This window comes from Pseudonaja textilis, chromosome 6, assembly GCF_049901715.1.
Source record: "Pseudonaja textilis isolate UNSWEBS1 chromosome 6, rPseTex1.2, whole genome shotgun sequence".
NCBI classification, from domain to species: domain Eukaryota; kingdom Metazoa; phylum Chordata; class Lepidosauria; order Squamata; family Elapidae; genus Pseudonaja; species Pseudonaja textilis.
In genome coordinates, this window is record NC_141995.1 from 49,734,537 (window position 1) to 49,749,366 (window position 14,830).

General features: G+C 42.1%; 2 protein-coding genes across 11 annotated transcripts in view; one reads left to right on the plus strand and one right to left on the minus strand.

Annotated features, from left to right (window-relative positions):
- LOC113435791 (toll-like receptor 6) overlaps positions 1-14,830 on the plus strand; it is a 458,202-nt gene that overhangs the window by 151,171 nt on the left and 292,201 nt on the right. The gene's annotated exons all lie outside the window — the stretch shown is intronic.
- Positions 5,751-14,830, minus strand: part of TBC1D1 (TBC1 domain family member 1) — a 92,642-nt gene continuing 83,562 nt past the window's right edge. For all 10 annotated transcript variants that reach the window (XM_087936571.1, XM_087936569.1, XM_026699859.2 and 7 more), the window contains 4 exons: positions 13,227-13,386; positions 11,538-11,707; positions 9,758-9,928; positions 5,751-7,778 (listed from right to left, as the gene is read on the minus strand). In XM_087936571.1, the coding sequence (XP_087792697.1) occupies positions 7,575-7,778; positions 9,758-9,928; positions 11,538-11,707; positions 13,227-13,386 (705 nt within the window). In that variant the 3' untranslated portion in view covers positions 5,751-7,574. The remainder of the gene's footprint in view (positions 7,779-9,757; positions 9,929-11,537; positions 11,708-13,226; positions 13,387-14,830) is intronic.

Here is a 14,830-nt window from a genome sequence, read left to right on the forward strand (position 1 = left end):
TATGACCCCTACGACAGCCAATAGAATACATGTACTTGCACAGGAACAGGAAGCTCAAGGGCAAGGCCCAAGAGAAGGTGTAAATAACCGCCATTCTCAACCTCATGTGGTCAGCTGCACGAGAACCGTGTGCTTCGTGCTTCTGCTTCACCATTAAAACCACCTTTCCAATCAGTCTCCGTGTTTCCAGTGTCTTTCTCCCTGCTTGGAATTGATCCAAATGGATGATATTTCTTCCTATATTGGAAGATATTGGAAGCTAAGCGTGGCCATATTGAGAAAGAAAAGCATAACATTCTGTCTTGGAGTAGAGAAAGTTTGCCAAATTCAGGCTATTTTAGCCGCCTCCTGTAATATTATAAACAACTTCCTGGGCTGGAAGATTTTCCTTCCAGAAAAAAACTACCAAACTATCCTTGAAAACAAAAAGATACAGGGAGCTTAGCACAGAACTAAATTTAGACTCAGCGGATGAAAACTACTCTCTATTAAAGAGACATGGTATCCAACATAAAGCTTAATTGAGGAACAACCTTTAAATGGGCATTTGAACCTCGCTGGAAGTTTTTAATCAGAGATTGGAGAGTGTTATGGTTCGCCAGCAGCAGAAATGGACAGTGGGGAAGAAAGGGGATCTGTCCAGGAGTCTGGAGAGGACTCAGACAAGGGTCCTGCGTCCAATGCAGAGATGGGGCCAGGACCATCTGCGAGTGGGGTGCTACCTCTGGAGCCTTCTGAGTCTGGCAGCAGCGAGGCAGAGGAACAAGGGGAGCCTGTGCGCGTGTGCGCAGAGCTACTGGAAGGCAAGAGCAGCTGAAACAAAAGAGGCAACTTGGGAATAAGGCTGGGAGGTGATTGCCCCTCCCCTAAGGGATAAAGGACAGGCAAAGATAATGAAACCTTTGCAGGAAGCAAAGTCGTTTGTTCGGTTCATATTCATTCTTGAAGCTCTTTGTACTTTGGTTGGTGTTTTTCTAGTTTATTGGACACTTCTGTTATTGGCAGCACTTCACAGAACTGAAAGGTGGATGCTTATCTCGAGGGACTGTTTGAGATTCATTACCAGCTGGGAATGAAAATAATTCAAATAAAACCAGACTTGTTTTTAAAATAAGCTTATGCGTAATTACGGTCTCAGAAGCCCAGTCTCAGTCAGAGCAGAGAGCCATTTGTCCAGAATGGTATACGATCTCTTGCTTGAGGAGGGAGTTAGACTAGAAGACTTCCAAGGTCCCTTCCAACTCTCTTAGTCTGATGTTCCAATCCTACAGCCCTCAAAATGTACTTAAGCAGGATGTTTTAGAGTAGACTCCTACAAGCTTTGAACATTCTGCTTGTTGTCATCTGCGGAAGACAGCTCCATTTATTTGCCCAAACAAGACATGCACATCTGCAGGCCTCACTTCAACTTTTCTACTCCCTGGCTTTTGTCTTAAGTGAACCAGAACAAAATAAGTGATCTATCTGGGGGTGGATATTTCACCCCAGGTGACCTGTCCTGATGAAAACCAGTTCTCTGCGATGTTTATAGAGTAAACTTTAAAAAGATGGTTATGAAAAATGGAGAGAGAGCCTCCATTCACACTAGTTTGAATAATTAATCGGGGTTCTCCCCTATTTTTTATGTATATTTTATTTATATTTTTATGTCTCTCTTCTTTTATGTACACAGAGAGTATTTGCACCAAGACAAATTCCTTGTGTGTCCAACCACACTTGGCCAATAAAGAATTCTGTTCTATTTTTTTTCCTGGCCTTATTTTAATTTTTCGATTGAGATATGCTCTCAGCATTCGGTTTGCCTTCAAATATCCACCATGAGGGGATTTTGGCTAGTTGTTTTAAAAACATATTTGTTCCCCTAAGAATGTAGGTTGTTATTATATACTGTATACAAATCACAGCTGCTAGTTCTTTAGCTGGTGCTGGTCTTCATACGCATTGGGTTCTTTCCCAAGTTTTGATGGCTTGTTCTAATTATATCTTCATATTAATACCTATAGTACAATATGCCTAGAAAGTGAGTAGCTTCTCCCCCCTCCTCCAGAAGATACATCCAAGAAAATTAGATAAAAGAAAAAAGAGGTGTTCCTCATAGGAACACGTGTCTTGGCCTCCTGGCTGGTCTACTACAATGCACTCTACATGGGTCTATGAAGACTGTCCGAAAACTGTCCAGAATGCAGCAGAAACAGTGATGGACATGAGAATAGAATAGAACAGAATAGGAGAATTAGAATATAGAATTAGAATATAGAAGAATTAGAATATAGAATAAAAGAAGAATTAGAATATAGATCTAGAATACTGAATATAGAATTAGAATAAAATAGAAGAATTAGAATATAGAATATAAGAATTAGAATATAGGAGAATTAGAATATAGATTTAGAATGCAGAATATAGAATTAGAATAAAATAGAAGAATTAGAATATAGAAGAATTAGAATATAGAATAAGAATTAGAATATAGAATAGAAGAATTAGAATATAGAATATAAGAATTAGAATATAGAAGAATTAGAATATAGAATATAAGAATTAGAATATAGAAGAATTAGAATATAGAAGAATTAGAATATAGAACAGAATATAGAATTAGAACACAGAATATAGAATTACAATAAAATAGAAGAATTAGAATATAGAAATAGAGTATAGAATTAGAATGGAATAAAATTAGAATAGAATAACAATAGAATAGAAAAGAAAAGAAAAGGAAATTCTTTATTGGCCAAGTGTGGTTGGACATATAATGAATATGTCTCTGATGTATAAGCTCACAGTGTGCAAACAGTAATAGACCATAGGTCATAAATCATAGTTACAATCATTATTCAGAAGTTACAAACAACAACTGATACATCCTAAGAAACCAATAGGAGAAGATCATAGGAAAGATGAGAAATGAGACAGTGCCGGGGGAATGAGGTGTTTAGCAGAGTGATGGCACGTGGGGGAAACAGGCTATGTTTGTGTCTAGTTGTTTTGGGATGCAGTGCCCTATAGTGGCATCCTGAGAGAAGTTGAAACAGTTTATGTTCAGGATGTGAGGGGTCCGTCGATATTTTCTCAGCCCTCTTTCTGGTTCATGCAGTATACAGGTCCTCAATAAGAGGCAGGTTGGTTGCAGTTGTTTTGGCTGCAGTCCTAACTATTGAATTTGTTGGAGCACACGAATGACAGTGGTTGATGAGATTTTCCTGGATTTGCTTCCCTGCCCTCCTAACCAAGATCACCGGCCTGGGGGTGGGGGGGGATCCACTTGGCTGGTGTTGGTTGGGGTAGGAGGTGAGTTTTGACAGAAGCGTAGACTGGTAGGTTCAGCCCTTTCTCAAAACTCAACTCTGGTCTTACACAAGTGTTTGCTGTGGGTGCCTTCAAAAGAAACCTGTCAAAACTCATTGGAGTTTTACAGTGGTGGGAATTCAATCCTTTTACTACTGGTTCTGTGGGCGTGGCTTGGTGGGCGTGGTGTGGCTTGGTGGGCATGGCAGTGGAAGGATACTGCAAAATCCCCATTCCCTCCCCACCCCACTAGCCTGCTTTCCCGCTCTGTTCTCCTGTGCAGGGCAACCCAAGAAGACCCAGCCGATCAACTGGGACTCAATGGGAGGCAGAGAAGAGATGGGGGTGGGGCCATTCAGAAATGGTATTTGCTGGTTCTCTGAACTACTCAAAATTTCCACTACCACTACTGGTTCTCCAGAACTGGTTAGAACCGGCTGAATCCCACCTCTGGAGTCTTTGCATACAACCAACAAAGGATGGAGAATATCAGTTTCCCGCTCTAAAACAGCCACTCTTCATCAGCCTGGTGAGGATGGACATTCCCCAAAATGTCTGCCTTTGAGACAACAAAGGGAATTTGGGGGTGCCAATTTACACGCTAGCTTGAGAATCCCAGGAAGGGTTGCCCAATTTTGCCCCAATAAGTTGCTTTCAACAACATTTCCTGAGGCAGGCCAAAGGCTAAACTGCATGATTATTGCATCCTACTCAGAATTCATGACAACACTGGGGCAATTACAGGCAGTCCTTGACTGACAACGACTACAGAGCCCTTCACTTCTGTTGTGGAGAGAGACGTTTGTATTTCGCCCCGCTTTGCAACCTTTCTGGCCACCGTTGTTAAGTGAATCGCTCGCAGCTGTTCTGTTAACAACAGGATCATTAAGTGAATTGGGCTTCTCAGTTGACTTTGCTTGACAGGTGATCTCCAAAAAGGATCACTTAACCCCAGGATCCTGCAATGGTCATCAACACAAATCAATTGCATCAATATAAATACAATTGCATTTTGATGGAAGTGGCCATGAGGATGCTGCAATGATCGTTAAGTGTGAAAAACAGTCGTAAGTCACTTTTTTTGCAGTGCTGTTGTAACTTCGAACAGTCACTAAATTAGTGGTTGGAAGTTGGGGACTACCTGTGAATTTGTTAACTCATTAAGAAGTGATAGAGAAGAGGCAGTGACAAAAAGGGAAATTGGATAAGTTTGACTGGGTTTAATCAATAATAAATTGGGTTTATTGTCTGCTCCAGGAAGGTGCTCTCTCTCTCTCTCTCTCTCTCTCACTCCCACCTCCCCTCCCTTCCTCCCTCTCTCCCCCTCTCTTTCTCCCTCTTTCTTTCTCTCTCCTCTCCTTTTTTCCCCTCTCTCACCTTCCAGATGTTTCATTATCCAACTAGATAATATTATTGGTGTTAGCAGGAAGGAAGGGTGGGAGGGAGGCAATGTGGAAGAGGACAACAATAGCTAAGACAACAGTGACCACGAGGTCTTTGATGTTCTCTGAGCTTGGTGGTTTTCTTGCAACATTTCCTTACCCCTAATAAGTAACATCACTAGGGATAGAAGGGGAGGGAGGGAGGGAGGAGGAAGAGGAGGAGAAGGAGGATGACAACTAGGGTCTTTGGTGCTCCCTGAGCTTGGTGGTTTCCTTGCAGACATTTCATTACCCAACTAGGTAACATCAGTACAAGAGGCTGCTCTAGATACCTGCACAAAACCCCACTCCCTTCTAGTTGAGCAATTAAATGTCTGCAAGAAAACAACCACCTTTGTAGAGCACCAAGGACCCCAAAGAACAAGATCTTCAGTCAGAAATTATCTCGCCTCTGTAACACTAGAGTTGATTCACGAAAGGGGAGAGGCAGTGCAGTCTCTTGTGGGTACGCCACTAACACCTTAAAATTGTATTGCTTGATTTCATGGGTTCTTCCTCCCATCTTGTAAATGGCTAACCTGTTCCGACTTTCTCACCTTTGTCTTGTGGTTTGTAAGAGCTGCTATAACCTTTCAAAGAGGGAATTCTGGAAAAGCATAACTGGTATCCGGTAACTCGCTAGAACAACATTGCCACCTAGTTGTAAGGATGCTGCTACAATTCCCTCTCGTCGAAAGATAAAATCACATCTCCTTGCAATCAAAACTCAATGGAGGACACAGATAAACCTCCAAGTGGCCTCAACAACCCTCTAAAAGGGTGCAAATGACCAGCTGGCTGCAAGGCCTCCTTCCTGTCAGAGCTGAAGAAGCTTCTTGGATGAGAAGTGAAACATCTTCAAAAGAAAAAAAACAAGAAAGCCCAGTTGCCTCCTGAAAAAAAGCACCTTTGGGACAACCACGATCCTGTCAGCTGTTCATCTTCCTCCTTGGATTCAGACTCCAACAAGGGCATGACAAGAGGAGAGGAGAGGAGAGGAGAAGAGAAGGGAGGAGACAAGACAAGACATTTTTTTCCGGATTTTTGGAGCATCACATATGAATTTGATGTTTATTGCTTTTTTTTTAAGTGTTCAAAAAACTTACAGATGGGGTAATGTCAGTCCAAATCCAATGCTGTTGGGCATACTAACAGTGTATAGCTATGACAGTAGTAGGTGTCTGAATCTGACAATATGAAATAATTACCGAAAAACAAAGATATAAACATGTGCGTGATGATGCCTTAACATCAAACCAAACAACAGCAAAGTCAATAAGATTGTCATTTCTAATATTTATCAACGCAAAAAAACCCACGTGGTGAATTTCAACCGTTATTTTCCAAGGAGCCAGCATAACTTTTTAAAAACAAAGAACCTTTGCTTATTTAATGCAGCCAACTCTTATTTTTTAAAAATAACCACACTACATCAGGGAGGGGAGACATGCTAGTTTGTTATGCTTTTCTTTCAAGGGTCAAATGAATTAATTCAACGAGGACATTAAAAATGATCTTTCAGAGATCATTACCATTAAAAATGGAACTGTTCTCCTCCCCCAGGATGAAAGAGTTATTTAATTGAGTTACATTTGTAGTGCAAATACCCCTAGAAGTGCAGATTTACTTCAATCAGTGGCAAACCACTCAATGAGTCTCATCATCATCGTGTAACTAGGTTAAAACTTTTAAAATCACCAACATGCACATTTGTTTGAAAACAAATACCGGTAAATGTGATCTTAACCAATCATTCTGATTAAAATTTTGATTGCACAGTGATGAATCCTAGAATATTTGCTGACTACCTGGAGTCTTTTAACTATCCCAATATTCAACAGACAGAAAAAGGATATATTTTCAGTGCACAACGATGCCTGCACTCCTAATGAAAAACAATATTTTTTTTTAATAAAACTGTTTTAAAACCATAATCTTCTTCAGTGTAATATGCTTCTAAGTGCAACATGTATAGGAATATCTTTGATTTGTTAAGTGGCTCTGGAATTTTTAAAGGTGATGTTTGAAGTGTTATCAACTACAATTGCTTGATACCTGACTGAGCAACTGGAATTAAAAGGGGAAACAACTAGCTTTGCATTCAGAAAACAAAGGCTTGTGGCACAATGAATCAAAAATAAATAATACAACATTTTAAGGCATAGTCAACTATAAAGATATGAAAGCTTGAGATTCTGCCAATACAGAGAAAAGGAAAGCTATCTCCTTGACCCTGATATCAAAGCATTCAACCATGATACATCATTAGATTAAAAGTAACAGAAAACCATATTTATCACATTGGCAACAACAAAGAGTAGTCCCCAAAATTATAGGGTGATGTTTGGCTTCTTCGTGGTTCATGATGTCAGTGTCCCCCTGGCAAGTTTTAAAAACACACTGAGTAAGTAGAATTCACTTTCCTCTTTGGAGAAAGAATTACACATTAGCCCCTGAAATGGGAAATAAATCACTCCAGCATGCTCCTAAAATTGAAATTCCTTGAGAAATTTGCAGCCCTTGAGGTTTAGCCTGGAATTTCCTCCAAACCCTTTTGGTGTAACCTCGGTGAAACCCTTAGAATGACAAGCAATTACCATAGGGTAATGGACTCCAGAAGTTTACAACCAGGTGGAAATGTGTCAAATTATAACAAAGCTTAAAAATTGTCCTGCGTGTTGTACTCTGTAGGTATACTATGTGAAAGAAAAATGGGACGTAGTAGATGAGCAAGATCTTAAGTAAGCACTGTAACACTTTCCTCCTCTGTGCAACACGATTTGAGAAACGAAGAAAAGGTAAGGCATGGGCAATACAAAAAATTCTAAGAGTTGCTTAAGAAAAGAGTTGCTGAGCCTTAAATTCTCAGTTAGCGGCATTTGTGCGTCCTTGCTCGGAGGGAAGAGTTTTTCCACTGGAGTTTACTGGCTGCATGTGGAATTCCTTGAGATTTTCTAACAGTGCTTTCCTCTCCAGTTCCAGAGCGCGGATGGTCTGGTTCAATTTGCCTTCACTGTTAAGCAGAACCTCGATCATGGCTTCCAGGTTTTGGATCTTCCCATTAGCCACCTTGAAAAAATAGACAGGAAACAAGGATATTGATGACAATGAAAGAATATACAACACTAGTAATCAACAAGGCCCACTCGTCAAGTCTCAGCTGTCAACCCTGAATGGACATGGTCAATGACAACCGATATTGGGGTTAATTCCAAATTTTTGGAGGTCACCAGGGCAACCATCCCTGACTACTCGACAGGTTTCCACCCATGTCAGATGAAAGTCCAGTTGCCTCCTGGAAAAAAAACAACAACACTTTTGGGACAACTATGACCTGGATGACTGAGAATCTCTACAGACTTTTAGCTGTACAATTTGGGATGAACAGCCTTTGAATATTGGAGTATGAATGGATTTTCAAAACATTGCAGACTACAGGAACCATTTGCACTACTCAGGTGACCCTAAGGACACAGATAAACCTCCAAGTGGCCTCAATGACTCCCAGAAAGGATGCAAATGACCAGCTGTCTGCAAAGAATATAAATCCTTCCATTCCCCACCATCCAGTCAGAGCTGAAGAAGCTTCTTGAATGAGAAGCAAAATGTCTTCAAAGAAAAAACAAGGAAGTCCAGTTGCCTCCTGAGAAAGCAACTTTGGGACAACCATGTCGTATGAAACCACACCGGATTCGGGCTGGAACTTACATGCAGAGTGAAGATGGAATGAAAAACAGATTTTTAGACTTTACTAATAGGTGTTACCTAAATCCCATTCCGATTTGGGATTTCTACCTTGTTTGAGAACAAGTGAATGAGTTGGACTTCCTGTTGCAGTAGATCATTTTAACGTCTACAGGATATAAATAATTGGGTTGAAATTTGGGAATCCCCAAAGAACTGATCCTTAATGTCCTTTTCTCCAGTCATTAGGATGTTTTATTTATCTAATTTATACAGCTGGCCATCTCATAAATATTTGACTTTGGGTAGAGTCCCACCAAACTAAAACAATGAATATGTACAATCATTATCGTTAACAAATATTAAAAATATTAAAAAAACTATTTAAAACATTAAAATATCAATAATATTTGTAATACTTTTTTAAATGTTCAGTTGACTGAGTTTCATGTTTAATGAATAAAAGTATAATAATAATAATAATATAAAAACTACTGGGAACATCAGGTTGAGAAGGTTCTGGAGAATGAAAAAGTCAAGATCTTGTGGGACTTCAGAATTCAGACTGACAGGCACTTGGTCCACAACACGCCTGACATAACAATAGTTGAAAAGAAAAAGGGTTGGTTCATTGACATTGCAATACCTGGCGATGCATAAATTGTAGACACACAGGAAGAAAAAAATCACAAACTATCAGGACTTACAAATTGAAATTAAGCCACTTCAGAAAAGGAAACCATGTGTTATCCCAATTGTAATTGGAGCCCTTGGAGCCATACCGAAAGGGCTACCCGGCTATTTGGAAATTCTGAATTTATCAGACTTGAATACCCTGATTCTACAAAAAAAGCCACCCTACTTAGAACAGCTTATATCCTCTGATGCTACCTGAACAGTTCCTAGGTCCTTGGTTAGGACTCGAGCTGCTGAGCTACCAACCAGCCCCAAAGGCTGTGAATCTTACTAAAAATTAACCAACAATAATAATAATAGAATAATAGACAAAGGGATCTTAATAGTAATAGTTCTTTGCTCGATTCTTTTCTCGCAGACATTTAACTACCCAACTAAGTGACAGCATCAGTACCAGAAGGGAGTGGGGTTTATTCTATTTATATACTGATGCCTCCAAGTATATAAAACCCTTAAATCTTAAATCAGGAACATCATTTTGAATTTGTGTGTGTGTGAAATCTTATGGCTAGCCCAATTGGTTTATAGAAAAAAAATAGTGCAAATTAATTTTTGACAAAGGGAAACTTATTCATTGTTGATAGCATCCAACAGAAATAAATGCAACTCCTCTCTTGACTTGCTTAATATCTTGTTTAATGTGTGGACGCGTGAAATTCAGCCCATACCTGCAGCTCTTCAAGGAGATCAAAGTTTTGCTTCCGCAAGTTACTGTTGGCCTTCTCAAGTTTATCCATCCTTTGATTGTCATTGAGAGAGGAATCTATTAATTCATCCTGAAGGACATGGTATTCAACTTCATAAGCTTGAAGCTGTTTGGAAATATCCATCTCAAATACCTGCCGTGGGAAGAGAAAAATAAACAGAAAACCATCTGAACGTCAAATTTGTCTCCTCGTATCATATTAACAAAACCAGGGGATTTGAGAATGCCAGTATTCTCCTTTCCTGTCTATCCTATCCTTCTGCAACCTCCTGGCTAGGAAAGTCAATGGGGAAACCAGATTCACTTAAGAATCATTTTACTAACTTAAGAACTGCTTTAAAGCAGTGGTCACCAACTACTGGTGGTCCACGAGAAAATTTTGGTGGTCCACAGAGAAATGTCACCCCCAAAGCAATTAATCCAGGCTGCACGGGAACACAAGGCTGCGCCACCTACATGGCCTGCAAGAACACAAGGCTTGCGTCGCTTGCATTGCGAACACCATGAGGTAGTGAGGGGAGGGAGGAAAGGGCGGAGGGGAGGAACTTGCCCCATTTGCCCCATGCACCTCGCCTGGCCGCCGGGCTGTTTCTTTCCGCTTCTTCTGCTTTTGGCTGCATGCAAGGAAAGCAGCCAAAGTCTTTCTTTCTCTCCCCCAAACTCCACCAGAAATGAGTCTTTGGGACCCTGCAAGGCCTCCTGCTCCAAGAGGCTGCACCAGCATTACAAGTCTTACAAAGACTCATTTCTGGTAGAGTTTGGGGGAGAGAAAGAAAGACTTCTGCTGCTTCTGCTGTTTTCCTTGCATGAAGCCAAGTCTCCCTCCCTCCCTGAGAACGGAGCTAGAGACAGTATCCTGTGATCCCAAATGAAGAATGATTGATCGGTAGGAAAACAGGGTGGGGGAATTTCCCTGCAGACTTTTTTGGGGATTTTCCAAGGGTTTCTGGTCCGGGGGATTTAAAATTATGAGTTTGGTTGTCCCTGAGGTCCAAAAGGTTGGTGACCCCTGCTGTAAAAAGTTGAAGATGGGGTGAGATTCTACTGGTTCGGAGCGGTTCGGGCGAACCCTTTGCTCCAGTGATCAACTGGCTTCAAACTGGTTCACTGGGGGAATCCCACCTTTGGTTAAAGACTAGTGAAATGTTGGTGCCCAAGTATTCTAAAGCAGCAAATCCGAAGCACTGCCAATCAGAAAGAATGCTCATCTTGTAGTTGCACAGTTGAGATTGGACACACTGATTTAAATCTATTTTTTTTTAATGAGAAAAAGTGAAGAGGATTGACTTTTATTGTTTGAGATATCCCATGATGCACCTCTCTGTTTTTACTCTTTCACAAATGATTTTGCGTGAGAGAAAGATTAGGCTGGCCCGTGCTGCGTCAAATTTGCCATTTAAAAAAAAAAAAAAAACGTACACAGAGCATTTGCATTACGTTTCTTAGGATATTCACGCTAATCTCTGCAGGAGATAGGATGTTGTTCAAGCTTACTCCAAAGCTTACTCTGTGCCAAATAAAACAGGAAGGCGCGGTGAGGAATATAGCCCCCTCCCCTTCAACGCAAAACATCTTAAAACAGATCTGGCTATTGTTTAGAACGATGTTAATTCTGTAGAAGGAAATTCCAACCAAATAAAGCTGCAGTTCGGCTAGGAAAAAAAAACTGGTCTCAATTACACGAGGAAGTTGTTCTAAATTTTGCAGCTTCTACTTTTCCCTGGCAACACTCCACTTCATACCTGGTTAATGGTTTTTTCCATCTGTACCAAGCCTAGATTGGGAAGAATACTTTTAATGAAGTCAACGATTGTTTCCAGGTTTTCATGCTCCAGAATCAAAGGCTTATGGCTTCCCAAAAGGCTCAGGGCCACTTTAAATAGAACTTCTGGTCCTTGGAGAAGCATCAAGTCTAGGGAAGAGAGGAGAAACATTAGGAAGAGAGTTTGAAGAGGATTCTATTCGATCCCTGAAGTTTCTGTTCATTTATTCTTTAGTTATAGCTACAAAATTTCCCCCCAAAATAAGACCCGGTCTGATTTCTTTTAGTCTTGGAAATAAGCACTCGGGCTTATTTTCGGGGAGGTTTTAATTTTTTTTTAGGTGCAGGAGGTGGCGAGCACAGGAGGCCGACAGGAGTGGGAACGCAACTACTGCTGGCCCCACCCTCTCCATCCCACTGTCTGCTTGCCTGTGACTGCAATGGGCCAAACTCTCGGCATGCTCCATCCTCCACCCATGTGGGGCACCTCTATGTCCCCACCCCTGCCATTGCTTGATTTTTACACTTGCGCCTTGCCCCACCTCATACATCCAGAGGTAGTTGGGGCTTAACTAGGGCTTATTTTGGGGGATAGGGCTTATATTGGGCACACATGGGAAAAAACCAAGCTAGGGCTTATTTTCGGGATAGGTCTTATTTTCAGGGAAACACAGCAAACAGCCTGGAACCTGTTGGATCACTGTTTCAGAGATACTTTTTCATCAAAACAGAGACACAGAACGACCACAGGTGGCCCAAAAAGCAACAGAGTGGGAACAACTTGAAACTTCCAATGGGCTTGTCCAATGATGTTCCTTGTAGGAAAGTGATAGGTAGTGGCTGGAAATGACAATCACATGAACATAGTGTGGTGGCACACTGCGATTGGAATGCAACGATGAAGCAGCACTGAAGTAGCCCACAGCTTTGTATGGTCATCAGTCCCTGTTTTCAGTGCCGTTGTAACTTCGAATGGTCACTAAACAAATTGTGGTAAATCCAGGACTACCTGTATAATACGTTTACTGATTTTTTTTGTCAGGTTCTCATGAGACGTTCAGGGATTCTAGGAATTGAAGTCCACAAGTCTTATAGTTGCCAAGTTTGAAGGCCCTTGGTCTACTTGGCAAGGTTTGTGGTTCTTCCTTCCTGCCCTCTTTCTTTCTTCCTTCCTTCCTTCCTTCCTTCCTTCCTTCCTTCCTTCCTTCCTTCCTTCCTTCCTTCCTTCCTTCCTTCCTTCCTTCCTTCCTTTTCTTTGTCCCTTCCCTCCCTTTCCTTCTCCCCTCCCTCCTTTCTCTTCTTTTTTTGCTTTTACAGTACCCCTCCCCCACGCCTCGTTTTTGGCCTAGTGGACCTCAGGGAAGCCTCCTGGGAGCTGAAAAAAAAGCAGCATTTTGAAGTGTGGGGGAACCAGCTGTCCCGCACGATTTAGATTAGCTAGAAAGCAAGAAATCCAGTGATTTCCTGCTTTCCAGCTAATCTAAATTGCACAGCACAGATGATTGTTGCCCAGCTGATTGCCAGAAATACTGGTTCGGCCAAACTGGTAGATTATTTACTACCGATTTGGCTGAACCGGAAGAATATCGCCACTGTCTAGAACCTCTCCTCTTCTCACAAGGTGGCCAAAGTCATTCATGGTCCAGACACCCTTATTAGGATGACTTACCGAACACCCTGGCGACAAAACCCAGGGGAAACTGAGAAGCAAACAGGGTCAGAAACCACGGGGCTGCGTAGAGGCTGGGGCTGATCTCGTTGGCTTCAAAGTGATCGTAAAGATCTTTGTGGTAATCGTGGAGGAGTCGAGAGAGCTGATACATCTGGATCTGCCAAGGGAATTTAAAAAGAGAGAGAGAGAGAGAGAAGTAAACACAGAGGAAAGAAGAATTAAAACTTTTTTATACTTCAGTCGTCAGCGGTGGATGGATGGATGCCATCGGGAGGTGTGGCTGAAGACAGTTCTCAACTTACGACAGTTCATTTAGTGACCGAAGTGACTACATCACTAAAAGATGCGACTGGTGACCATTTTTCACACTTATGACGCCTTGCAGCATCCTCATGACCAAGATTTGGAGCGCTTGGCTAACTGACTCATGTTTATGACCATTGCGGGCTGCTGACATTCCTAATAAAGGAATTTTTGAGTTCCCATCAGAGGGTTTGTCACGTTTGGGGAGCTGCATCAGACACATTGCATTTGTTAAGTTAATCACACAGTTGTTAATTGTGAATCTGGCTTCCCCACTGACTTTGCTTCTCAGAAGTTTTGGGGCTCCATGTTCTGACCTCAAAAAGCACTAAGCAGACTCTTTGTCCCAGCAAAACCCCTTTTATTAAACAAAGGTGAATTTTTTGCATTCACATTCAGCCAAAGGCCTGGCCAGCAGACTTTCAAGGGTGTCATTAGGAGCACAGACCTTATCTAGCTTGGAGAGTTGCCAAGTAAATATTTCCAAATGCAGTGCAGACAAGGAAGGCCTCAGCACAGAGTCTCTGAGATGCACAGACAGACCTTCACACTGCTGGAATGAATGAATTGTTTCCAGCAAAAGCCCCCTCCCCTTTTGCTCCTCTTTTAATCCCTATGAGAGGGGACATTCGCTGTCCACCTGTGGCTTTAGTCCCATGCCAACCCTTAGTTCATAATTGTTCTTTTCTTTTGGCAGCTCTGCACATGCGCAAGCTGGGAACCAGCTCCAGTGTTCCCCCGCCTCACTGCTATCTGACTCCAAAGGCAGCTGATGACTATCAGCCTGCCCTGGCCCCATCTCTGCCTCTGACGTAGAGCCCTCGTCTGAACCTTCTTCAGCCTCCAGGACTGGCCCAGGTTTCTCCCCAACCTCCTCACTGTTCGATTCTGCTGCCAGCTCTGCTAGCCACTGGCTGTTGTGGTCCGCTGGCATCCTGCAGAGCTGGCAGCAAAGTCGGACAGTGGGGAGGAACATGGGCCAATCCTGGAGTCTGGAAAGGGCTCGGATGAAGGATCTGCATCTGACACAGAGATGGGGCCAGGGCCCTCTGAAAGTTATGTGCTAACTCCAGAGCTTCCAGAATCTGACATCAGCAAGGCAGAGAAACAGGGGGAGCCTGTTTCCAGTGTGCACTTGTGCAGAGCTGCCAGAAGGCAAGAACAAAAGGGGCGACTTGGGAATAAGGCTTGGAGATGATTGACCCCTTCCATAAGACATAAAGGAGGAGCAAAGGGACAGGAACCTTTGCAGGAAGCAACTATTTGTTCTGGTCAGTTTAAACTCTGAAGGTGGATGC